The sequence below is a fragment of the Egretta garzetta genome, unplaced genomic scaffold (genome assembly GCF_000687185.1).
Source record: "Egretta garzetta isolate BGI_Z169 unplaced genomic scaffold, ASM68718v1 scaffold480, whole genome shotgun sequence".
Classification (NCBI taxonomy): domain Eukaryota; kingdom Metazoa; phylum Chordata; class Aves; order Pelecaniformes; family Ardeidae; genus Egretta; species Egretta garzetta.
Genome location: NW_009258312.1, coordinates 446,827 through 471,708, shown reverse-complemented (window position 1 = coordinate 471,708; position 24,882 = coordinate 446,827). Strand labels below are relative to the sequence as shown.

The following is a 24,882-nucleotide window of genomic DNA, read 5'->3' as shown; positions in this document are numbered from 1 at the left end:
CCGATGACTGGTAATGGACACTGGATAGGCTGGTGTGCTACTTCACCCTTTCAGAAGTCAACATTAATGCTGACACTGACCTCTCCGTAGACTTACAACTTTCATCTGCTGTGATGGAAGGCTAATTTGGTGAATGAATATTGGATCTTTCCTATCTTCTGCTAGCCCTGCAAAATGAATTTTATCTGATCTATTTTATAGGGAACTTAGAGCTTCAAAGCTTACTGGAGCCCAATTCTTGTTGCACCTCTGGAAAGCTGCTATTGAAACTCACAGGGAGCTAGACCAAAGGTTGTGTCTAATTTGCCATTTTTAGTAAATATGGCTGATTCTGGATAAATTCTGATAATGAATTCTGGAGAAGAAGAAATCTAGTGGTTGCCATTTCTGTCCTCTTTTTTTTTTCTCTGTGATATTTAACTTTTTACAAAATAAATATAGGTAATTTTAAATAGAGCATGACTATAATCATGCTGCTATTTTCTCAGTATTCACTGCCTTCTAAATATCAGCCTTCACTTCTTCTGAAGCAGAATGTTCATTATTTGCCCACTATTAGCACCGCGCATGGCCTTGTCTGCAATTCCATCATCGTTGCTGTGTGTTGGAAAGAAAAGCTCTTTAAACATGCAAAAGCAAATCCCTAGCCTGAAGTTAGGGACTGGATTACAAATACAAATTTAGCTAGAGCAGAAGATGAACACAAGAAATATAACAATGCATGCTGTTTATGATCAGGAAATAAAACCTGTATTTGTGCCAATATCAGGAAAAGATAGCTTTAATTAGAAGTGGAGCCCTATATGAGGATTTGAGCCTCTTTGTTAGAGGGCTCTGTGTAATACAGGGAAAAAATGATCCTTGCTTGAAACAGCTTGAAATGCAAAGTATGTAATTAACCAAGGCTCCTGTATGTGTGTAACTTTTCTCGGTGTGAGCAGACCCACTGAATGATATGATGTCATTTGCTCTGTGTAAAGTTAAATGATTTACTATCTGTATACACACAATCTTTATCTACAATGATAGAATGGACAAACAGAGAAGACAAACCAAAACTGGAAACTGCCATTGATGTCCTACTTAAGCATAATTGTGGCTTAACAGTGCAGGTAGATTTATGTGGTTTAGAAGTTTGGGTCTTTCATATTGTTTTCTAGGGTACTGTAGAAAATGGCTGTCCATATTTTTCTCTGAAGTGCAGTGAATGAATGATCTCAGTATTTCAAAGTTTTCCTTTTTGTTTTGATTTATCTTTTATGTAGAGGAATGACAAGCAATGTCTTGGAAAATAGCAAGGTATCAAACAGTATTGATTTCATGCTATTGCAGTGACCTAGAAAGTGTTATTTCTCATTGAAAGAATGGGTTGTGGTTTTCCCATACAAATAAGCAGATCTAAACTCTAAGAATTTTTGGGTTACTACTACATAACTATTAAAAAAGGCATTTTTTGTTGTTTCCTTGCTGAAAGGCTACAGAAATTTTCTATGATTAGATAAAGTAATCCCTTGAATTATATCTACCACAAATCCTAAATCTTCTATCTCTAGCTTTTCACAGTCTGTTTTCTAATGAAATTTCTGACTAAGGATCCCCTCTTTTCATTCATGTCATTGAAAACTTTTATTACTGATCTGAAAAGAGTAGAAAACTCAACTTACTGCTGTACTGGTATTTTTTATTTTGTGATTTGAAGTAGGGAATGATGAACAAGTGTGACTAAACCAAGAATGGATTCTTCTAGTGCAAATTAATCTTTCCGGTTTCAGTCATGAATGAAGATTAAAGTGCTAAATTTTTAAAAGAAAGAAGATTTCTAACTGAAATGGAACAGGCATTTTCAAAAATCATCAGTGTGTCCCTTCTTATATACCTGTAATCTCAGTATCATATGACAGTTCAGATAAAAATCTAAAATCTGCAAGCCTACTCCAGCACTGAGACTTAGTGATAATTTATTAGGGGGAAGCAGGAGGGAGGAGTGATAAGAAGGTAAGGCTAACTCATTACCTAGGCTTTATCTGTGTATATTACACATTAACTTTTGCAGGTGTGATTTAGAGATAGGCTACGTTTTTCATATTGTTTTCATTTCCATGGAATGAACCTGTAGAATAAAATCCAATAAAAACATGAAAGCCATTGTGGGTTTCATAATTAAAAAAATTAAATCATTGAAGTTCAGCTCTTGTTGTAATGATACTAATTGTTAGCAATTGTTTTTATTTGGTGAAAAATCATGAAAGGATTAGTTTTACAAGTTCTTAGCATTCTGAATATAGTTTTATGTGTCTTCTTCATTACTGAGTGTGTTTTTCAGTAGTAGACATTACACATTGTTTGGTCAGTCTGCAGTAGGAGCAGTTCAAATGACTTTCTGTAGCTTGTTTTGAAAGTAAAGCTTCATGAAATTTTTCATAGATGCCTTTTAACACAGGAATGTTCTGGCTGGCTTTGCTGATTAAGATTCTTAGGCTTTTCTGTACAGGAAAGTTTCTTGGATGCAGAGAGATGTGTGGGCAACTTGCTCAATGTTGACTTTACTACTGCTGAACTTGCAGTTCTCTGGTATCTACTATCAAAGGGTCACGTACAGTCATTCTTGCTCAAGCTGAAATTAGTTGTCCTGTTTGTGGTGTAGAGTGCTATACAACATAAATAAAAGTATTCAGTGACTCTCTTGGTTAATGAGTCAATTATTTTGGCTGCTGAGTGGGTGAATATGCTTAATCAAATCAAATTCTGGAATAGCGTAAAAATAAAAATAGGAAGCAAATATTATCTGCATTTGTATTTATTGCACCTCTACTACCAAATAACCCTATTTCTTACCCATTTAAGGAAAGTAAACTATATTATAGGCATATGTTTAATATCTTCTAAATAATTTGTATTTCTAATATCTTTCTAATAATTTGTAGCTTGCATTGATTTCTCAGTACATTGTGGCATTTGACTTTAAAAGGCAGTACATGAAGTAAAACAATCATATAAAACTATATGTATCCAATGCCTTTCTTCTGCCGTATAAACAGTGCAAATAATGCATATAATGAAATTCAGAATATAGCCTGTAACCATTAAAAATAAACAGTTTACACCAAGCTGTGAAGAATAATACTGTGAATAGGATTTATTCAACAAATTCAATACACCGTTGAAGTTTCAGTACAAAGTGATGCTCACTGAAAACTACTACCATGCTGTCATTCTGCTTATTCCTTAAAGATAATTCATTATTCTGCCATAATGTATTGGCCATAAAAGTAAGCGTATTTCGAAAATAATGCCATATTGTGGAAATTGAGTTTGATTTCCAAATCAGCCACTCCTTTTAAGATGAGAAAATGTGCTAAATATTTTATTTGCCAGTAACTCCTCTATTCCCTGTCCAATATCAAATCAACTTCTTTATTCCAGTGAAGAAGCTGGGTTTATTCAGAAAAATATTTAATGATATGCTGAGCTATGAGCACATGCACATTTCTGGGGAAGTGAGATTTTTGTGCCTGCTTAGAATGAATGGAGATACAAATGTACCTAAATTCCTCCAATGAATTCAGGGCTTTTGAAAGGATCTCATAGAGGGGAAATTTTTATATAATCCAACTTTTTCATAACTCACTTAAAGCATGCACCTGAAAAAAAAGAAGGAACTTTATTAATCCTTGACTCAAGCAAGGTTACACATATTACAAACAAAATGAACAAAGTAATCATCTTCCCGAAATTACACAGCTTGATGAAATGAAGGGGAAGAGGAAACTTTTAATTGATCCCCACAGGCTGCTTCTGGTGAATGGCTGATGCCTGCCCTGACTCACAGGCTGATCACCATTCCCTTCCCATGCTGGTCTGCTAAGCAGCACATTTAGCTATAGTCCAACATGTTCATCCTTTTGACTATTTATTTATTTACTTGCTTGGAAAAGCCAGAAGGCAAATGTGAAACAGAGATAGAGAATTAGGTCAAGAAACTAATGGGATAATATTATTTGCTGCTGTCTGCAATATTGACTAAAAGTCTTGTCTCTTGCTTATTAGAAATGGTTATAGGGCAGGCTGTCTTGCAATATTCATGTTTCCTGGCCTAGGTGCGACTATCGTGTCACGTATCTCTAACTTTTGCCAGGCATGATGTGAAGAATATTTTCCACCTCTTCTAACATCAAAAAAATGGGAAAATGAATGTTGGCATGCAATTTTTCTAAACTTTTCAGTGGATTTGTAAATGAAGTCTCTCTGAAACCTAGTTGCAATTTACAATGAATGTGTATGTTTATCCGTTAAAGAAGGACAAAGTCTTGTCTCAGTAATATGAATGTAATAAAAGAGAAAAATTGTATCATGTTATAGTTAAACGTCTTTTCTTTTAAATGTGAATAACAAAATCTCCTGTTTTAATGTAACTTGCCTGCATAACAGAATGTCCTACATAAGTAAAAAGGGTACAAAACTTAAGGTCTATTTTAGCCTTCTTACAGCTATAGGATATCACCCTTTTTCAACAGTTGCATTGCTGAAGGACATGTATCAGCTTGATTTATCAGCTCTGTATTTGATAATAACTTTTGAATGCTCACATTTGGACCTTACTTTTTCTGGAGCCACCAAAGGACCCTTTTACAAAGGTGGCTTCTGTACAGGGGCAGTTTCTTATCCTTTCTGTGCCATCAGTCTTAGTTACACCAGCTGGACAGGGATGTTAGGATAGAGAGAGAAAGTGGTATCTCTGCTAAAATGACAAGTACGTAGAGCTAACTGTTCCAAGCTCCTTGCATAGTACTCGTGAAGAAGCTATATTCTATTTTTAAAGGACCTGTTGCCATTCTCTGTGAAAATAGAGCTAGTTTGAATTTGGGAATGTGTGGGAATAATTTTCTCTGCAAGTGCTTTTAGGAAGGGTCTTAAATACTATTCCCTACCCCTAAAGAATATTGTTTATATTGCTGGGTATAATTACCTGTAGTGCAGGGACAAAGCATGTATTGTAAACCTTAAAAATTTTAACAAATTAGATGTCATCAGTGTAGTACTACACTTTTAATTACAATGAAAGGCAACCACTTATGACATCAAATGATCCCATTGATATCACAATATTAAAATGTCCTATGATCTGCACATGTTAACACCTGTAGCAGCTGAATGAGTTTTAGAATTGTCTAAGACTGAGGCAATGCTGCCGCCTAATGATGGGAGTATATAAGACACAGTATAGTAAAGAGTTTCTTGCTCGGCAAGCAGGCTAGGTTTGTGACATCAGTTGAAGTCTGTAAGTGAAATCAAAAGCAACAAAAATTGGCCCATAGACTAGATTATGTGATTTCATGGCATGCCAGGCCATTTATTTGGTTCAAACTTAAAAGAAAAAAAAAAAAAACCAAACACCAAAAAACCTGTAACCACTTAAAGTCTGTAAAGTTTATGTTTTCTGCATCTTGATGTCTGCTATGAATATAAAGAGAATGATTCTCCACTTTTCCTCCGTGTTGATAGATTTTTTTTTTGATGTTTCATCTGTTTCCTGATATTTTACAATTCCTGATATATTACAATTATGGTAATTATATCATTATAATATCTATCTTAGAATTTTTATTGTTCTCTGCAGTATCCAACTACAATTTCCTCCTTAATATTTTTAATTTCAGAAGAATAAGAAATTGCATTAATGTCTTAATTCTACATTTATCTGTGCATCATTGGCCTTCTTTATTTAGAACAGTTCAACATAGTCTAGTGGCTGAGAAGAGTATTGTTAATAGTATTATTGTCAAGCTAATTCATGGACCCATAAAGAGCAATAACATTCCTGTGAGGCATCTGCCAGTGTACTCTGTGACAGCTTGTACACCCAGCAGATCAAAATTGGATCCAGCCCTGCAGTACCTGCTCATTTTTCAATTCTTCTGGTAGATCTTTCAGTTTGTGTACTACAGTAAACATAAGAAAGCAGAGAGCTTGCTCATATTTCCTCCTGTTTTACCTATATTATCTCTTTAACATGAAATGCTATTGAAAAGGCATACAAAATCCAAAGACATTGATTTGTGCCAACTTACACTGACAAAGGATTTCATGGCAAATTGGTCAACCCTTGAATAATTATAATTTGGCAAAAAGTAATAAACTGTAATTAAGGCATTATAAAGGCATTGATTTGTTAGCATGCAGCCCATTAAATCATTATAATTGTATCATAAAATGATTAAGGCAGCAGAGTTAATGCATTTGAAGCCTGTGCTAAAGATGCATTTTAAAAAAAAATGTGCAATCATATTTCTCTTGTATGCATTCAAGTTTTTTTGTATTGTACTCCTCTCAGCTGGGCTGCCTTCCAGCAATCAGCATCTTCACAATGTGTTCACTTCAAAACAATTGTGTGAGGTCTAAATCTCTCTGTTCTGTTTCAACCCAACAGGTGCAGGAGGTTGGTCTCCATCAGACAGCGATCATTACCAATGGCTGCAGGTGGATTTTGGGAACAGGAAGCAGATCAGTGCTATTGCGACTCAAGGCAGGTATAGCAGTTCTGACTGGGTAACACAGTATCGGATGCTCTATAGTGATACGGGGAGAAACTGGAAACCGTACCATCAGGATGGAAATATCTGGGTAAGTCATTGGTGTAAAATGGAAGCATATGCTTTAGTGGTGTTGATTGACTGTGCTTTTAGGAACTGTACACCTTATATACCTTCAGTGTTGTTCTTGTGAGGACAGAACAGAGCTTAGCTCTAAACATAACAATTCAAGTTGTAGCTGCTGTCAGGAGGCCTATCCCCAGATTAGCAAAGCCCATTTGGGATGATGGTAGTTGTCAGGACATGCAGATATTTTTTGGTTGCTAGTAGTCCTCAATGAGTCTCTTATGCTTTGGCTTTCTTTTCCCTGCCTTTTCTTTTTACTAATTTCATGGAGTAAATGTCAGACACAAAAGTAGTTTTGAAAATTCTGTTCTTAAACATAACATTCTGGAAGGTAATTTGTTCTTTGTGTATATATGTGCTGGGGACCAGTTTTATCATGTATGTCTTATTTTCCATATAGAGGCTATAGGGATATTTATGCTATGATAATTTTAGCAAAAAGCATACAATTTGGTTTTGCCAGTTACATTTTTCACGGATAAGCTGCTAATTTCTTTCTTGCTGCAAACAGTAGTCTTCCATTTTGCTGACAAAGAAATGATAGCTATTACTTAACATACCTATCCTCATAGCAGTTCTTTCAGATGGTTATTCTTTTTCAAAAGTATACTTTGAAAACAACAAAATGCTATCATTCTATCTGAAACCAAATTAAATTGATTAGCTCTTATGCCTCATCAGAAAAATATTGTCAAAGCAGACAAGATGTAACATTGTGCTATTTCAGATTCACATTTTTGCCAGGTACTCCTTCTAGTTCAGGTCTGTTATTAAAAATGAATGTCAAATACAGAGCATAAAGTGAATGGTTTTACCTGTATAAGAAAAACTGGCTTAATATGTGGAGTACATAGAGGCAGTCATTTTTTATTAGTGTATTGATTTATTGAAAAAACCTTCTCCATGTGCCAGATAGGATTCTGAAAGAGTGAGAAAATAAAGCTGGGAGGGAAGACAGGAATTAGGAGGAAAACATTGGGTGCTGCTTTAGATTCCTTAGGACTTTGTGGTATGAATGTTGTTCGGGGGTGGGGGTGGGGGGAGAGGGGAGCTTATGCTTAAGCTTGATAAATATAAAAAGTTTCTCTTTTAAGATCACTTATGTATATAAAAATACTTACAGCCTTCAGTGTTTATACCATCTTAGATGTAGAAAAGCTTCAACATCTACTATTGAAATCATGAAGAATTTGTCTCAGGGAAGTGGGAGAGGATTATGCAGCTGGCTGAGTGAATGAGATCTAAAGCAAGACAGTTAGGCTGAGGAAAAATCTGTTCTTAATACCTTGAAGGGAAAATCTTTTGGCAACATCTGAGTTGGTTGATTTAGTCACAGCTGTGACTGTTTGTTTCCAAAGTAGCCCACCTTTCTGAGGGCTTTGTAGAAAGTGTTTATTCTTACATTGTTTTGTAATACAGAAATATTGAAAGCTTCTTCGTGAAAGAACATTTAATTTTTCTCTTTATTAGCAATTATGTATGATTGGTGAATTTGGGGGGAATACTGTTGGTCTGTTAATTATCATCGATATCATTTGCAAAAATGTGTGGTAAGTTATGCAGAAACTTGGTATTTCTATTTGGAATGCTAAATTTTTGGGATATACTTAGCAAGCTGTTTGCTGCAGTACTGTTACTGTTCATGTCCTGCAATTTTTATCCAATACTAGAAAAGAAGTTTAAAAAAAAAAAAAAAGATTCCTTATCCCAGCTTTCTTTTTAAGAATAAAGCTGAGCTACTAGCAAAAAAACCCTAAACCAAAACCCTAGGGGTCTTGACTCTACTTCTAACTTGCCTAAAATAACATTGTTACTATTGTTAAATGATGTCTGAGCCTTGGTTTAATCTTGAAAACACTGTGCTTATTAGCTATTAATAAGTTCCCATGTCAGAGGAGGTGCACGGAGAAATACTGTTGTGCTCTTGTAGTAGTGTTACAATGAGACAGACTTCCCTGATGTGGAAATGGGGAGGTGCAGAATTTCCCATCACATCTTCCTCTTAGTGTCACTTTGCACAAAAATTAAAAGCAGCAGAAGCTGTGAGGGCCAGATCAGACCACATGAGCCAAGTATCCAGCATTGGCAATTTAAACTCCTGAAGTCAGATTCTTCCTGACTGTGATGATCTTAAAAATCTGAAATTATTCTGGTGCCCTCAGAAATCCCTGTGGGAAGTGTTTAGTCTTTCCCTTTGGATTTGTTTTATCCACAAGAGAAATGCGCTATGTAGCCTTTGATTAATGTCCCTCTTCCATCATCCCCATGCCGGAGTGTCATTGTTTCCTGACAACAGTAAATTTAAAATTAAAGGAGAAAGCAAAGAAAAAGAAGAAAAAAGAAATGCAGAGTTCAACAATGTTTAATACTAAAACAGTTGTGATGTCAAATGACACAGCCAGAGGATATGGGATACAAGATATGGGAAACAGAAGGGAATAAAAATAAAGCTTGCTAGATGAGTTGGAGGGAGAGCAAAGGAGAAATAATTTCCAACAAAGATCTAGTTAGGAAAAAACCATGATAATGTGCATAAAATGCTGAAATGAGCCCCTTCTGTATGCATTAGTCAGGGAGGAAAAAAGTTCTATAATTATCTCCTAAGTAGGAGAGAAATCAAAAGGTTCTCAGGAAGTCTGTGATGGGAAAGTGCTTTCAAGATGAATTTAGAGTAAGCTTTCCTGTTCTGTGAAATAGATTTTATGACCCCACCCCTCCTGGGCTTCTGGATATTTTCAACTTCCATGAATTTTAATAAGATGAGTGAATGTGGCCTCTTTCCATAAAATGCCTAGCAACTAAAGAATTTTGATCACCTCTCCTACCCTTGCTCTCATAGTGTGAGATTCTAATTTTGATAGGTCATGAGGTTTCCCTTCATACGTCAATCCAGTGGAGCATTTTGTGTACATAATATATCTTTGTTTTGGTATAGATGCTCATTTTGGTTTCTACATCAACACAATCTATCTATTTGCCTAACGAATACATATCCGATGTGATTTTACACATAATACTGTTTATATTTCCTAACTCATACAGATGATGTAAATGCCTCACACTAACCGTAATACAAATATGCCCTATAGGTATAATAAGAAAATGCTGACATCTTATGAAAACATGGAGACTCAAATTATAAGCTTTAGTGGCAGAGCTGAGCACCTCTAAGATACAAGCCTTTCCTAAAGGAAACTGGCTTGGTACAACTGAAGAGGTCTTATGAGGTATCATCTTTTAAAATTTTATTACTCTAGTAGAACTTGTGATCAGCACTCATCCATCTCATTGTCTTATTCTTGGGGATATCAATGTCAGGATGATGAAGGAGAGTGTTACTGTAATTATGAGTTTCAAAACCAATCACAGGGTTGCAAGGGACCTCGGGAGATCATCTAGTCCAATCCCCCTGCTAAAGCAGGTTCTCCTAGAGCATGTTACACAGGACTTTGTCCAGGTGGGCTTTGAATATCTCCACAGAAGGAGACACCACAACCCCCCTGGGCAGCCTGTTCCACTGCTCTGTCGCCCTCAAAGTAAAGAAGTTTTTCCTCATATTCAAATGAAACCTCTATGTCTCCGTTTGTACTAGGGGAGATGCTCCAGTCCCTTTATCATCCTAGTAGCTCTCCTCTGGACTCTTTCTAGGAGTTCCTCATCTTTCTTGAACTGGGGAGCCCAGAACTGGACACAGTACTCCAGGTGGGGTCTCACCAGGGCAGAGTAGAGGGGGAGGATAACCTCCCTCGACCTGCTGGCCACACTCCTCTTAATGCAACCCAAGATACCATTGGCCTTTTTGGCAACAAGGGCACACTGCTGGCTCATGGTCAGCTTGTCGTCCACTAGGACTCCCAGGTCCCTTTCAGCAGAGCTGCTTTCCAGCAGGTCAGCCCCCAACCTGTACTGGTGCATGGGGTTCGACCTCCCCAGGTGCAGCACTCAACACTTGCCCTTGTTGAATTTCATCAGGTTCCTCTCCGCCCAACTCTCGAGTCTGTCCAGGTCCCGCTGAAAAAACAATACTGATGGGAAAGGTGGAGTGCAGACCCTTCGCACATGATGTCCAAATCATATTCTGTAGTTGACTCTTATCTTCAGCCTCAGTTGAACTTCAGTGGAGTTGCAAAGATGTAAATTAAAGCAGATTTTTCTTTTTTACAGAAAATGTAGCCCTGGACCAAGTGTCTGCTGCTTCAGTTGAAAGCAATTATGTTTTTCTGGTTTTGTTGTTGTTTTTATTTCAGTTTTAATTAAACTTAAGTGTATTATGCATAACACCTGCTTTTGTAGTATTTTTATTGCTGAAAAGATATTAAGTGATTACATAGCTTTCACTATGAAGAATGATTTTTGGAAAAGAACTTAATTTTTCTATTTACCTACTGCCTTTAAACACATTTTTTCAAATTTTTTTTAATACTGCTCATTCTATTTCTTTTTTAAGTGAAACAATCAGAAATAATCAGAGTGCCATCATGCGGCTCGTGCAGGACAACCAGGTTATCAGGCCCAGTCAGCATGGGTTCATGTAGGCAGGTGCTGCTTGATTAACCTGATATTCTATGACAAGGTGACATGCTTAGTGGATGAGGGAAAGGCTGTGGATGTTGTTTACCTGGACCTTAATAAAGCTTTTTGACACTTTCCCACAGCGTTCTCCTGGAGAAACCGGCTGCTCATGTCTTTGGGTGTGCTATTTGCTGGGTAAAAAACTGCCTGGATGGTTGGCCCAAAGAGTTGTGGTGAATGGTTTTAAAACCACTTGGCAGCTGGTCACAAGTGGTGCTCCCCAGGGCTCAGTGTTGGGGCCAGTTCTGTTTAATATCTTTATCAATGATCTGAACAAGAAGATCGAGTGCACCTTCAGTAAGTTTGCAGATGACAACAAGTTGGGTGGGAGTGTTGATCTGCTCGAGGGTAGGAAGGCTCTGCAGAAGGATATGGACAGGCTGGATCAATGGGCCGAGGCCAACTGTATGAGGTTCAATAAAGCTAAGTGCTGAGTCCTGCAGTTGGGTCACAACAACCCCAAGGCAACACTATGGGCTTGGGGATGAGTGGTTGGAAAGATGCCTGTTGGAAAAGGACCTGGTGTGGTTGATCCACAGCTGACTGAATATGAGCCAGCAGTGTGCTCAGCTGGCCAAGAAGGCCAATAGCAGCCTGGCTTGTACCAGAAATGGTGTGGCCAGCAGGACCAGGGAAGAGATTTTCCCCCTGTACTCTGGTGGAGTACTGGCACTGGTGAGGCCATACCTCAAATACTGTGTTCAGTTTTGGGCCCCTCACTACAAGGAAGACATGGAAGTGCTGGAGCATGTCCAAAGAAGGGTAGCAAAGCTGATGAAGGATCTGGAGCACAAGTCTGATGAGGACTGGCTGAGGGAACTGGGGTTGTTTAGTCTGGAGAAGAAGAGGTTGAGGAGAGACCTTATTGCTCTCTACAGCTACCTGAAAAACGGTTGTAGTGAGGTGGATGTCTGTCTGTTCTCCAAAGTAACAAGCAATAAGATGAGAGGCAATGGCCTAAAGTTGTGCCAGGGGAGGTTTAGATTGGATATTGGAAAAATTTTCTTCACTGAAAGGGTTGTTAAGCATTGGAACAGGCTGCCTGGGGAAGTGGTTGAGTCCCCATCCAAGGAGGTATTTAAAAATGTGTAGGTGTAGTGCTTAGGGACATGGTTTAGTGGTGGACTTGGCAGTGTTAGATTAATGGTTGGACTTGATGATCTTAAAGGTCTTTTCCAACCTAAACGATTCGATGATTCTAAATCCAGTAAGTTAACTATAAAATGAACTTTGTGTTTCTCTGGTCACTGAGGAGCAACTTACTGTTTGAGAAATGCAGCCTCTTCATTTACGTGGTTTCCCTTGGTACTGAGGGAAGGAAGCTGGTACAACACATTGGATTTCGCTTGCATAGGAAAATGAACTCTCAGCATTTCAGAGTTTTTTGGCGTAGTATTGAGTCAAATTTCACTGTGAAAGGAAGCACAAGTGGGTTGGATGATAAGCTTTTTCAAGCTCTGTGAGACTTCAGATGTTTAATACTCTTGGGTACCTTTGGAAATACCAACCATCAGACAGACCTAAAGTAGCATTTAATGCCTAGGTAGATATAAGGCAATCTTCTGCTTCTCTACCTACCAGAAATTATGTGGGAGCCATCTGCTCAGAGTTTCTGTTCATCCTGACATGCTAATTCTGGTTAGATTTTTCAGAGAAAAATCTGCAAGACTTACCACATTCCCAGTTCTTTCTACCTGCTCTACAGAACATCATTTATAGCTAACCAAGGACTTACTACATACGTCTTAGAGTAGAATGATTTGTGTATAGCAACTACAAGTGAAGAAGAATAAATTCTAGCATACACCCACTCTGTTAGGACATGCAAGAATCATTTGCTTTGTAAAAACTGTCACTTCTTTTTTTCCCTGAGAGCCAACTTATTTTCATGACCCTAAACTAAACAACATTAATGAAGGATGCTATGAAAGTGTTCTTGAGTTTGATACTTACTGCTGCTCTCCTTTTCTGTTGTTACTCCATAAGATCTTGAGTGGAAACTTAAATCATAGAAAGACTTGCTAGGTTAATGGTCTTATAGGCCTGAATTTTTTGCTTCAATTTTTTGTAAAGTACTTCTGTCGAACTAAATTATCTTATTAAACCAATTTAGTTTATATGACATTATACTGACTTACAGTTATGGGAGCATTTAAAAAATATTAAATGTGATTAGAATGGTCTGCAACCTGCCATTTGTTGTTGCTGGGCTGCTACTAGAGTATCAGATACTGTGCAGACCTATTTAAACATGACACAGTGGTTTGATATATTAGTCAGTGCAAAAGTTTTGACTAGTGTTTATAGTAAGGCCCTGCATTCTTTCAGGAATGTTGTGAATTTATTGTTGTTTTCTATTTAAGGATGCCCTGACCTATCCTGTCTGGAAGGATTTTTATGTCTGGTATCTTTCTGTCTCCATAGCAATGCCTGCAAGGTGACCAGCATAATTTTTTACTGGCTCTTAATTCTCCAGGTGCTTTATTACTAGGAACACCTTTTTTAAGTTTTAACTTTCCTTTCATGTGAGGGGAAAAAAAATTCTCATTTTTTTCCTCCTGTAATCTGCTGTGTGCCTTTTCTTAATTGCATTATGCCATAGCTTGCCCGTGTGTTATATCTCTGAGTCCCTGTCTCCCATACCTTTATCTTATAAAGATTGCTCTGTTCACTTGCAACAGCCAATATCACCTTTATGGGTTTACTGAGTGAATGAGGTGCTGTAACTCCCACTGAAGTCAATATATCTCAGCACTTAGTGCACATTGCTAACCTATACATTGAGAGGCCCATGACTGAAAAGGTATGGATAGAGGAAAATATTTCTTTGGCTGTAGTGAAACTAAACTTCACTACTTTGCTGTATTGAAGCTAAGCTCTCTTATAGATCTAATGCAACAGTCTCTGTAATTATGTCAAATAATATAATAAGTGTAGATAGGACATCTTTAGAAATTCAGGCAGTTGCTGACAAAGAATTTTTAGAAACCCTGAAGAAAAGAACTTTACAGATAAACATCAGTGCTGTCCTGATGAAGCCTATTTCCTCTTCTCTGTGTGGAATCTGTTAAGAGATACTGTACAAATTTTTAGTGCATTTAGAGAAACACACTTGGGGTTATCTGAAATATCATGGCAAAATATATCTATGCCAAATGCTGTCACAGCCACTGACTGTATTTTCATTAAAATGACAGAAGATCTGATGGCCTTTTAAATGTTGGGATACTAAGATTAACATCAAATTGGCATAAACAGTAATGCTAGTTTAAAATCCTGACTTCTGAAAAACAACAAAAAAAAGATATTTACAGGATTCTAACTAATAATATTTCACATATGAAGCTATGGCCTGATTATAAGACCTTCTAAAAATATTTTTTGTTTGAAATCCTTGACATCACATATTTTTGGCAGGAAGAGAGACCTTTTATGTTATTTTTAGAAGAAACGAGTTCATGAGTTGTTTATGATTTTAAATAACATTTCTTAAGGGGAAGAACCACTGACATTTTGGAAATGGATTGGATATGATGGGAAGTTATGAATTTTTTCACTTCAATCTACTCATCCTGTTTGAGAGAAAGGTCCTATAACTATATTAGATGATCTCCAGAGGCACAGGCAGAACTATTTTAATCTATTGCAAAGTATGCCAAGTAGACAGAAGATAAGATTCTTCCTGGTGTGGTGGCAGACAGTGTCTGATCCCTCCCTCAATTCTGTACGGGCCATTAAATAAAAAGCAAATTGGGATAACGTATTAGAGGTTTGCACTGTAGTCTGATACAGCATTTCCATTCTGAAGGATTATTTTCTAACCTGTTGTTCTTAGTCTGAGGACTACTTGTCTGTTTATGTTAAACCATCAAATTTTAAACACGGATATCTAAAGGCAGGCACCTAAATCTGTTTCTGAGCTCTCAGGTGGCTTGATTTTCAAATACCTTAGAGTGCCATCATCCCGCAATGAATACAACACACAGGTCTTTAAGCAAGCCCACAAGAGTGCATTGTGTACTTCATCAGCTCAGCAATGACAATAGTCACAGCCATGGCTGCATGGCATCATGTCTCAGCTAACAAATCTTTCTAAGACACAGGATTTGTAGCTCATGCATAGCACTGAGCAAGACCCACACTGGCCGCTACACTGGGCTTGCGTAACAGTAATGCTCCCACTTCTCAGCTGGTATGTACAGAGCTGAGGTCAGTGCATCAATAGGCTCTTAAAACTCCTACTGTAGCCATGTAGGTTGTCCTCAATCCCTTCTAGAAAGCCTGACCACTTGCTTAGGTGATTGAACCAGAGCTGAATTTTCAGTTTCTGGATTTTTACAGGTTCTTTATAGATACACATTTGAATGCCTAGATTAAGATCTACTGAATGTGACTGAACAAAATGGACCGTAGCAATTTCCTTGCTGCTTGTCAGCTCTCTTGTTTGGCTACCATGTATGACTATATCAAGTAATTTATGTAGCTTTTATTATAGAAGAAGGCCATCTGCTTTATGGCACTCCTGAGCTTTTATTGTTGATAGATACTGATTTTTACATTTTATCATATATTGAATAAAATGTAGGTCTAGCATAGTGTAGCTAATGTTTCATTTGATAAAAATATGGTTAGAAATAGAAGTTCTAGTGATCTCTACAGATTTAAAAAAGAATGATACAGATATTTGCCATGCCTTAAGTTAAATTAGAAAATGTGGACTCACAAATCATGAGTCTTGCCCATTTACTTAGTCATCAGGTTGCATTATGTTAAAATATTTCTGCATTACTCTTTGATGCATGTAGCATTTGTTTATGCCTGTAATTTATAGCTGGCTTCAGTATCTGTAGTGAGATGCCTGATAGACTCTCCCTAAATGTTAGGAAACTTCAGATGTTAGTTCTAGCTTTAAGGCAAACCCCATCCATAGCACCAGTAACCTAATTGCGGTTCAACATTTCCCTCATAATAAGGGATTTGCAAAACGATTTAAGTTCTGATCCAGTAAACACTCCCATGCCAATCTTCAAATGTTGAATTTAAAATAATAAGACTAAGTGTTTAAAACTGAGTATATACAGTGAGGGATTGTGTCCAAGTATGTTGGTACAATACTTGGAAAAAAGAAGCAAAGGTCTTACTAAAATTCTTTGGGAAGTACCATACTACAGGTAATAAAACCCTTACTTAAACGTTAGGCAGGCGTAAAGCAGGAAATGTTCTCAGCTTTCATTTGCTTGGCACTGTTAAAAATGAAATTGTGCACAAAGCAGTGGTGCATCAGTCCAGGTGCTTATGTGATGGATTTTTTAAAAGTTTGGTTTTTGCTTTATTAATGAACAAAAAGATACTTGTACCAGGAGAGCTCAAGTGACACAGGTATACATTCCAAATTTGAAAGATCTTAGATTGGGAAACAGTCATACACAGCATTTTATGTATCTCTAGAATGTGCTTTTTGAATAGCCTAATGATTTGCATGTGGCAGAATAGATGGGTTTGTGCTAGTACATGAAAGACATGGCTGTGGCAATTCCCATGAATCGCAGGTATTTTGCTGAATTACTTCTGTTGCCTGTGAGGTCTGGTATGCAGAAAGCATAGCGTGTAAAAGGTTGTCTCCCATTTGCCTCTTGGCTAATTAGGTGTTAACTTCCCAGTGAAGATGAGCATAATTACCTAGGAGCAAGTAATGGTTGAATCAACAAACATTCACTTCCATGTAAATTTTTGGGCTTGTGCAAATGCAGAATTGTGACTTTTAGCCTCTAGTCCTCCCTGGAGATTGGTACTTATTAACTGGGGAGACTGAGTTTACAGAGAAAAAATTGAGATAATGTGCCATGGGATGCTGACAATTTAAGATTAAATCCTGCCAGTATACTTGTAAGTTCTTGACTTCAAAATCAACACAGTTGCTTGAGTAAGATTACACAAAAGTGTTTACTTGCACAAATACATGTGATCTGAAGCCCCCTTAACACTAGAAAGTGAACTCCTTCCTTCATGAAAATCACTTTCCATTCTTTTTTCCTGGCATTTAAAAATAAATTTTAAAAAGGGAAAAAAGAAAAAAAAAACCCAACCCACATTTCTTTAGCAGTGTATAAACTCTGATCGGCTTCAGAGCAAAACTACATTTTAAGAGGAAATTTGACAATGCTGCTGCTGATTCACTACATGTCTGTGGCTGTATAGATAACTTCAGCCTGAGGGTTCTTAATGTGTCACTTTCCATGAGCAGTAAATTCACGTTAAAAGTATTAAAAAGTTAGACTCCAGTCAAGAAAACTCCTATGTGCTATTTCTTAAATTTTCTTCTTGGCTTGGATTTTTTTTTTTTTTTAAATATCCTCAGAGTCTTTAAGATTGTGAATAGTACCTTGCTTATTGGCACAGATCCTATTCAGAAAGGTATATAAGGAAATGCTTAACTTTTAGCTGGAACTTAACTATTCTTGGGTTCAACAGAAAGCTTGAGTAAATGAAATGTGCTTTACTTTGTTAAAAAGTGTTACTTCTGTATCATCATACAGTCTCTACTCTCTGTGGTATTTTACAAATTGTTTTTGTATTACATTATTTGCCATAAATAGTTCCTATTTTAGGTATAATATTTTTCACTACCTTTCATAATGTATATGCTTTTGCACACAGATTATGAGCTAATCTTTACTAGAACCTGTTTTAATAATGTGAATAAAAGTGGAAAAAAAAAAAAAACCACCGTAAGTTTCTGAATTACAATACATCAGTGTTAGACACAACATACCTGTTCCAGTGAGGCATTACTGTAGATTAATAGTGCTATAACTCTAATTTCTTGTAGACAAATAGAGGAAAACTTGCTTTAATTTGTTACCAATCTCTCAAATGTGTCTATCGCATTGCTTTATTTTATGTACACAAATTAAACTAGAATGACATAATATAAACTTAAAGGTGTAATAGGATTTGCATTTGTGCAGTTGCAGGCAAAATTGGTCCATACTGATTTTTAAAACCTGATGTGTGACTGTTTCTCCTAACACTACTTGTCTGCAGCACAAAATACCATGACAGAGGAGTAAGTCTTGGCTAAAATATCAGTAAAGACTCAGTAAGGGCTAAGTCTTGTCCTAGCCAGGGGCCCACCAAAGCCACTCTATCACTTCCCTTCTTCAGCTGGACAGGAGAGAGAAAATATAATGAAAGGCTCATGGGTCGAGGTAAGGACAGGGAGAGATCACTCACCAATTACCATCACCAGCAAAATCGTCTCAACTTGGGCAAATTAATTTAATTTATTACCAATCAAATCAGAGTCGGGTAATGAGAAATAAAAAGTAAATCTTAAAACACCTTCCCCCCACCCCTCTCTTCTTCACGGGCTTGACTTTACTCCCAAATTCTCTACCTCCTCCCCCCCAGTGGTGCAGGGGGATGGGGAATGGGGGTTATGGGCAGTTCATCACACGTTGTCTCTGCTGCTCCTTCCTCCTCAGGGGGAGGAATCTTCACACTCTGTCCCTGCTGTAGCGTGGGGTCCCTCTCATGGGAGGCAGTCCTCCATGAACTTCTCCAGCGTGAGTCCTTCCCTTGGGCTACAGTTCTTCACAAACTGTTCCAGCATGGGTCCCTTCCATGGGGTCACAAGCCCTGCCAGCAGACCTGCTCCAGTGTGAGCTTCTCTCTCCATGGGGCCACAGGTCCTGCTAGGAGCCTGCTCCAGTGCAGGCATCCCACAGGTTCACAGCCTCCATGGGGCACATCTGCCTGCTCTGGCATAGGATCCTCCATGGGCTACAGGTGGATATCTATCTGCTCCACTGTGGACCTCCATGGGCTGCAGGGGGACAGCCTGCCTCATCATGGTCTTCACCATGGGCTGCAGTGGAATCTCTGCTCCAGCACCTGGAGCACCTCTTCCCCTTTCTGCTTCACTGACCTTGGTGTCTGCAGGGCTGTTCCTCTCATGTATTCTCACTCTTCTCTCTGGCTGCAATTGCACAGTTTTGTTTTGTTTTCCACCTTCTTAAATATGTTATACCAGAGGCACTACCACCATTGCTGATGGGCTTGGCCTTGGCCAGCAGTGGGTCCGTCTTGGAGCCAGCTGGCATTGGATTTATTGGGCATGGGGAAAACTTCTGGCAGCTTCTCACAGAAGCCATGCTTGTAGGCCCCCTGCTACCAAAACCTTGCCACGCAAACCCAATACACCATAGTATAAACTAATTTGAATTTGCTTTGTGATACCTTTACCAATAGTGATCAGCTGACAAAAATAATTTTTCTCTTTAAATATTAAACACAAAATTCATTGGCTTGCTGAATGCTGAGTTGTGTTAAATGCTAGTTTTAATTAGCATGTTTTCCAGAGCACTTACCTCAGTTAAAGAAGTGTTTGGAGAGCATTTGTCTGTGCATTTATCCTGATGAGACTACCCACAGGAAGAAATTATTCCTGTTTGAAGGAATAGTTGCACTGCCAATATGTTAGGAAGCAGAACTGTCAAAATCATTGTTTGGGAAGCTGTTTTTCAAAGTATTATTCTGGCTTTGTCTTACAGAATCAGCAATCAAAATTCTTCATAAAACAAACTACAAGGTACTAATAGGTTTCTTACTCCCAGGTCCTTTCCCTGAAAATGCTAGAAGAAAGCTCATATAATGAATCACCATGATCCTGAAGGTTGTCTATTTTCATGCTTAGGTCATAAACTGAGATTATAGCAGGGAGTGACTTAAAAAAAAAATAGGAAAGGGTATATTTCAAGAAAGAATGACACACAAACTTCTGGCCAAATCCAGCCAATCAGTTGGTACAAAAATTTTTATATGAGTGATTTGCAGGGGAAATTTATTTTAAACTTAAAAACTTTGAAGGTGAGTGGGGAGAGAATGAGGAAGAAAAATACTCTCTTCAGCTTATCAGTTATTTGACCTTAGTTATTTCATTTTTTTGAAATAATTAGGAGAACCCGATCTGTTTCTGATGCGTGACTTCATTCTTTACGCTGTATTATAGTGATTTATGAAAAAAGTTGATGCTAGCTGAGGATAGAATCAGTCTTTTTTTTTTTTTTTTTTTAACTTTTCAGCTTTATTGGTCCATATCATAGATTTACTGGAAACCGAGTAAAATTTTGTATACATACTTTTCCTATTCCTAACAAGTCAGCCTCCTTAATTCATGATAGATTTTACCAGAGGGACAGAAGCAAGGGAGGAGAGGAGAGGGAGAGCACTGTTGGACAAACATACTCAAGATGTGCCTCTTTAAAGCAGCATTTTCAAAACCATAAAGAGTTCATATTCATAAATCAGGTAACTCCCAGTGCTCCAAGAAATAAGGCAAAGCTGCTGACATGGCACTGTTAAGTTTCTGTATAGAAAATGAGTTCAAATACAATTGGGAGCGACTGTATCATGGACTTAAGGCTTTTGAGACTGAAGATTATGATTATGTTACATTCAGGCTTTTTTTTTTTTTTTTTAGAGGTAAAAATGATGGGACAGAGGCTCTGCAGCAGAGGTTAGGGACTAGGTTAATATTTAGCTAATAATGAAATAATAAAGGCAGAGGTTAAACTTTCTTGGCGGGGGTGGAGGAGGGAAGAAAGAACACGTCAACATTGCCATGTTAGACAGCAAGACCATGAGAATTCTGCAGATATTAAATGGCAAAACCTTTACTATGTCTAATATTAAAATTGTTAGCTTAAGGGGAGAGGAGGGAGGGGAAACCCTGTCAACCTCAAGTATTTAATCAGTGGAAATAAGCCAGGAAAGAGAGAATTCCTGGTGTGTGAGAGCAGATGCTAATGACAGACCTCAAGCTGAACTCTGTAAGAGCTTTTTGGCATGGACAGGCTGTCTGTGTCAGGTTTAAGAAAAAAAAAAACAAACACACAAAAAAACCCCTGCCAATAAAATAGATCAATGGCAAGAATTTGGTTTTTAATATCTCACTAGGCCACCTTTGATTAGATCCTTTCCCGATATTTCATTCAAGTGTGTGACCAGTGGAGTGCTTTTATTATTGCTTTTGTTGTTTAGTATGAAGTTAGTGACAGATACATTAGTTCAAACTGCTTTGGGATTCTTTATCATTATTTTCAAGGTTAGGTTGATAGGAAACTATTAAATATTGCTACCTCCACTTATGCAGATGCAAAGGTTGCTTTTTCTTTCTCCAAGAGGCATGGGTCAGAGTAAACTCCTCTAGTTGGCGGTAGCTCCAATCTAGAGATATTCTGTCGCATCAGGACAGACTTCCTTTGAACAGCAAGTGCACCAAGAGCTCTATAAAAAAAGACTCTCCCCAGACATGACGTGGTGATAAAACAAAGCCCCTGTTTATCACTTCTCAGGACTTCTGTATGACTTATCCTGGTATAGATTGCCAATAGAAATGCTAGAATCCTGTTTATATTACAGCTAGATTTGCATTAAAAATGTGGGGGTTGTGTTTGTTTTAGGAATTCTTGAGGACATAAAAACTAATTCATGGCTTCCTAACTCTCACACACATTGGTGGTTTGACCTTGGCTGGATGTCAGGTGCCACCAAGCTGTTCTGTCAGTCCCTTCTTTAACAGAACAGGTGGAGAGAAAATGAGATGGAAAAGAAAAAAACCTCACGGGTTAAGATAAGGGCAGTTTAATAAAAAGCAAAAGGAAAACAAGATTTTATTCTCTACTTCCCATTAGCAGGCGATGTCCAGCCACTTCCTGGGAAACAGGGCATCAGTATGCATAGCAGTTGCTCTGGAAGACAAAACATTGTAAAAAATGCCTACCCTTTCCTTCTCCTTTCCCTTAGTTTTTATATCTGAGCCAACATCATATAGTATGGAAAATCCCTTTGGTCAGTTTGGGTCAGGTGCCTTGGCTATGTCCACTCCCAAGATCTTGCCTGCTCACCCAGCTCACTGGTGGTGGTGGTGGAATGTTGGAGACACAGCCCTGATGCTGTGCAAGCACTGCTCTGCAGTAGCCAAAATTTGTGTGTGTTATCAATACCTTTCTACATACCAATAGAAAGCACAGCACTATGAGGGCTACTATGAGGAAAATTAACTCCATCTCAGCCTGACCCAATGCACATACATAACATTTTTCCCTTCTCCTTGTGCCTGGTATGTGTGAGGAATATCTTGGGAGTGAAAGGAGAGATGAATACATAACCTGCTGATTCTTAGCATCTCTGGCTAATGTATTAAAACTGGTGAATTAACATATTTGTTGTAAATCCTTTGACATACTATGCATTGGAGAGGAAGAAATTATTTTTACATAAAAGTGCAGACTCCCTCCCTTCCATTAGTACTATAGCTGTAAAAGCTGTAAAATCCAAAATTATTGTGATTTAAAAGAATTTAAGCAAATAATGTCACAGTTCAGTTTGAAGGCCAGAAGCTTCAGTCTTTAAAATCAAATTTAAAAAACATACTAGTTTCTGAAAAAGGGATATAGCCATTAAAACTGTAGTTAGAACACACAATTTCTATTTATCTGAGGATAGGAAATTCTGTAAAATGGATTTGCTGAAAAACTACTTATCATACATGTATTGTACAAGTTTGGTGAACGTAAAAGAGCTGAAGACATGCATAAGCTACAGGAGCATCAATTTTCTATCCTATTAGTAACTTAAAAACATGCAATGGCATTCAAAGCAACTAGTTAAAGTCAATTAGCCTACTGATAAAGGTAATACAAAACTGTCCTTTCCACAACTTGTATTGCTGTTTGAAAGTATGGCACTGCAGAAACATTGTTTGTGTCAAGAGATCCACTCCCTGAAAACATCAGAGCCAGCAGAGCATTTGCAGGCAGACTGCTATCTGGGAAGAGATGCTTAAGAGGAAAGCATGACTTACTCTGCTGAACAACACCTGACCTACGCAGGTAAGGTAAACTGTCAGAGGTAAAAAATGCTCACTGCTTCTGCATAATGACATCCTTCTCTTCTTCTAGCTATACCTTAACATATTTTTTTTTGTTGCTGTTTTTCTTCAGTGAAGTTCAGTGGTGTTCTTGCACACACTAGAGCCACTGTCTCCTATCAATAAAATCTACCCTTGATCTTTCCCCTAGTTTGATTCTCCTTTCCTGCTGTTGTCAAAACAAATTACACTGGGTGTAACATCTGAGTACAATGCAATGGATTCTGTTTGCTCCTAACATTATTTTCTTTTCTTGTGGTGATTTTCATTGACTTTTCTCAGTGTTTTGGTATTCCCTCCGCATTGAAGGTGGAGAGAACCTTGAGTTGGTTTGATTTTATTTTTTTTTTTTTTTTTTTTTTTTTACTCTTCAGAATCTTTGTATACACCTTTTGCACAGGGAAAGGCACATACAAAGAAAGTGAGGTCAGAAATCATAGGCAATTTTGTTCTAGTGTTTTGGTGTTCCTACAATACAAGGGAACATTTCCACTTTTTTTTTTCTTCTCTCATTTCTTACAGCATTAAACTGTAATTAGATACTTCTGAGTAGAGAAGTTGAAATTTTCAGTTTTGTGGGGATATTTACTGAATAGTCGTATTTCATAAAACCACTAGCTCTTAGTTGGTCTAAAGTGTGGTTGTACAGACTAAGATAAGCAACATCTAATCAAAATGAGCCTTAAGCCCTGAGGCATTTACAGTGTGAGGCTGGAAAATAATAACATAAATTTTATTGTAAAATATAGTATTTTTTGCAAATGATGGCATTAACATGCTGAACCTGGTACATTAGAGTATGGTTCAGCATGAAAAACTTTTGATCTGTTTAAAAACATGTGTGTCTGTGTGGCAGAGAGACTAAACATCATGGATATGGGTTACTAAACCTTCTTGAAAGAAATAGACTTGTAGGATCAGTGGCAGAGTCAAGGAGATGTAATAGAGATTTCAGTTCTCCGAACTATGTTAATATTTGATGTGGGTAGACAATGTGTAATGTCATTGGAACTAAAGAGAGTTTTCTGGTGATAGCATTTTCTCTTTACTCCTTGTTAAAAGCTGAAACCCAAAGAACTATATGTTGTCATGCGAACAACAAAAACCCTATTATAAGTATTTTAGAAGATTTTAGAAATACATATATAGGAGATACAGTTTTATGATGTAGTGTTTGTAAAGGTGGATGTCCTGGATATTTGTTATACCAATCCTGCAAAGCTTTGCTATATTCAAAAGGCAATATTTTTAAAGTTTGATGTGCAAGAAATGGTGGTTACCTCTGCCTGTCATTTTGGAAAATGAACATCTCAGTATTAAGCTCTCTTTGTAAGCTACATAAGAATTTAGTCATGAGATCTGAAGTTTGAGTTGAATGCAGATACAAATATTTTAATGCAAATATGAACCCCAGCTTTATGTTAGAAACCAGCTTTACATGTAGAAACAGGTTATAGTTCTCCAGAGTGACACTTATCTTCCTTAACCATGACATTTGGGTGTACTGGTTGACAGCTGGCTGAATATGAGCCAGCAGTGTGCCCAGGTGGCCAAGAAGGCCAATGGCATCCTGGCCTGTGTCAGAAATAGTATGACCAGTAGGATTAGGGAAGTGATAGTGCCCCTGTACTCGGTGCTGGTGAGGCCGTACCTTGAATACTGTGTTCAGTTTTGGGCCCCTCACTACAAGAAAGATGTTGCATTGCTGGAACATGTCCAGAG

The 24,882-nt window shown here is 37.7% G+C and overlaps 1 protein-coding gene across 1 annotated transcript in view; it reads left to right on the top strand.

Moving 5' to 3' along the window:
• LOC104126726 (contactin-associated protein-like 2) overlaps positions 1-24,882 on the top strand; it is an 838,919-nt gene that overhangs the window by 393,768 nt on the left and 420,269 nt on the right. Inside the window, exon 3 of the mRNA XM_009639331.2 lies at positions 6,428-6,621. Within this exon, the coding sequence (XP_009637626.2) occupies positions 6,428-6,621 (194 nt within the window). The remainder of the gene's footprint in view (positions 1-6,427; positions 6,622-24,882) is intronic.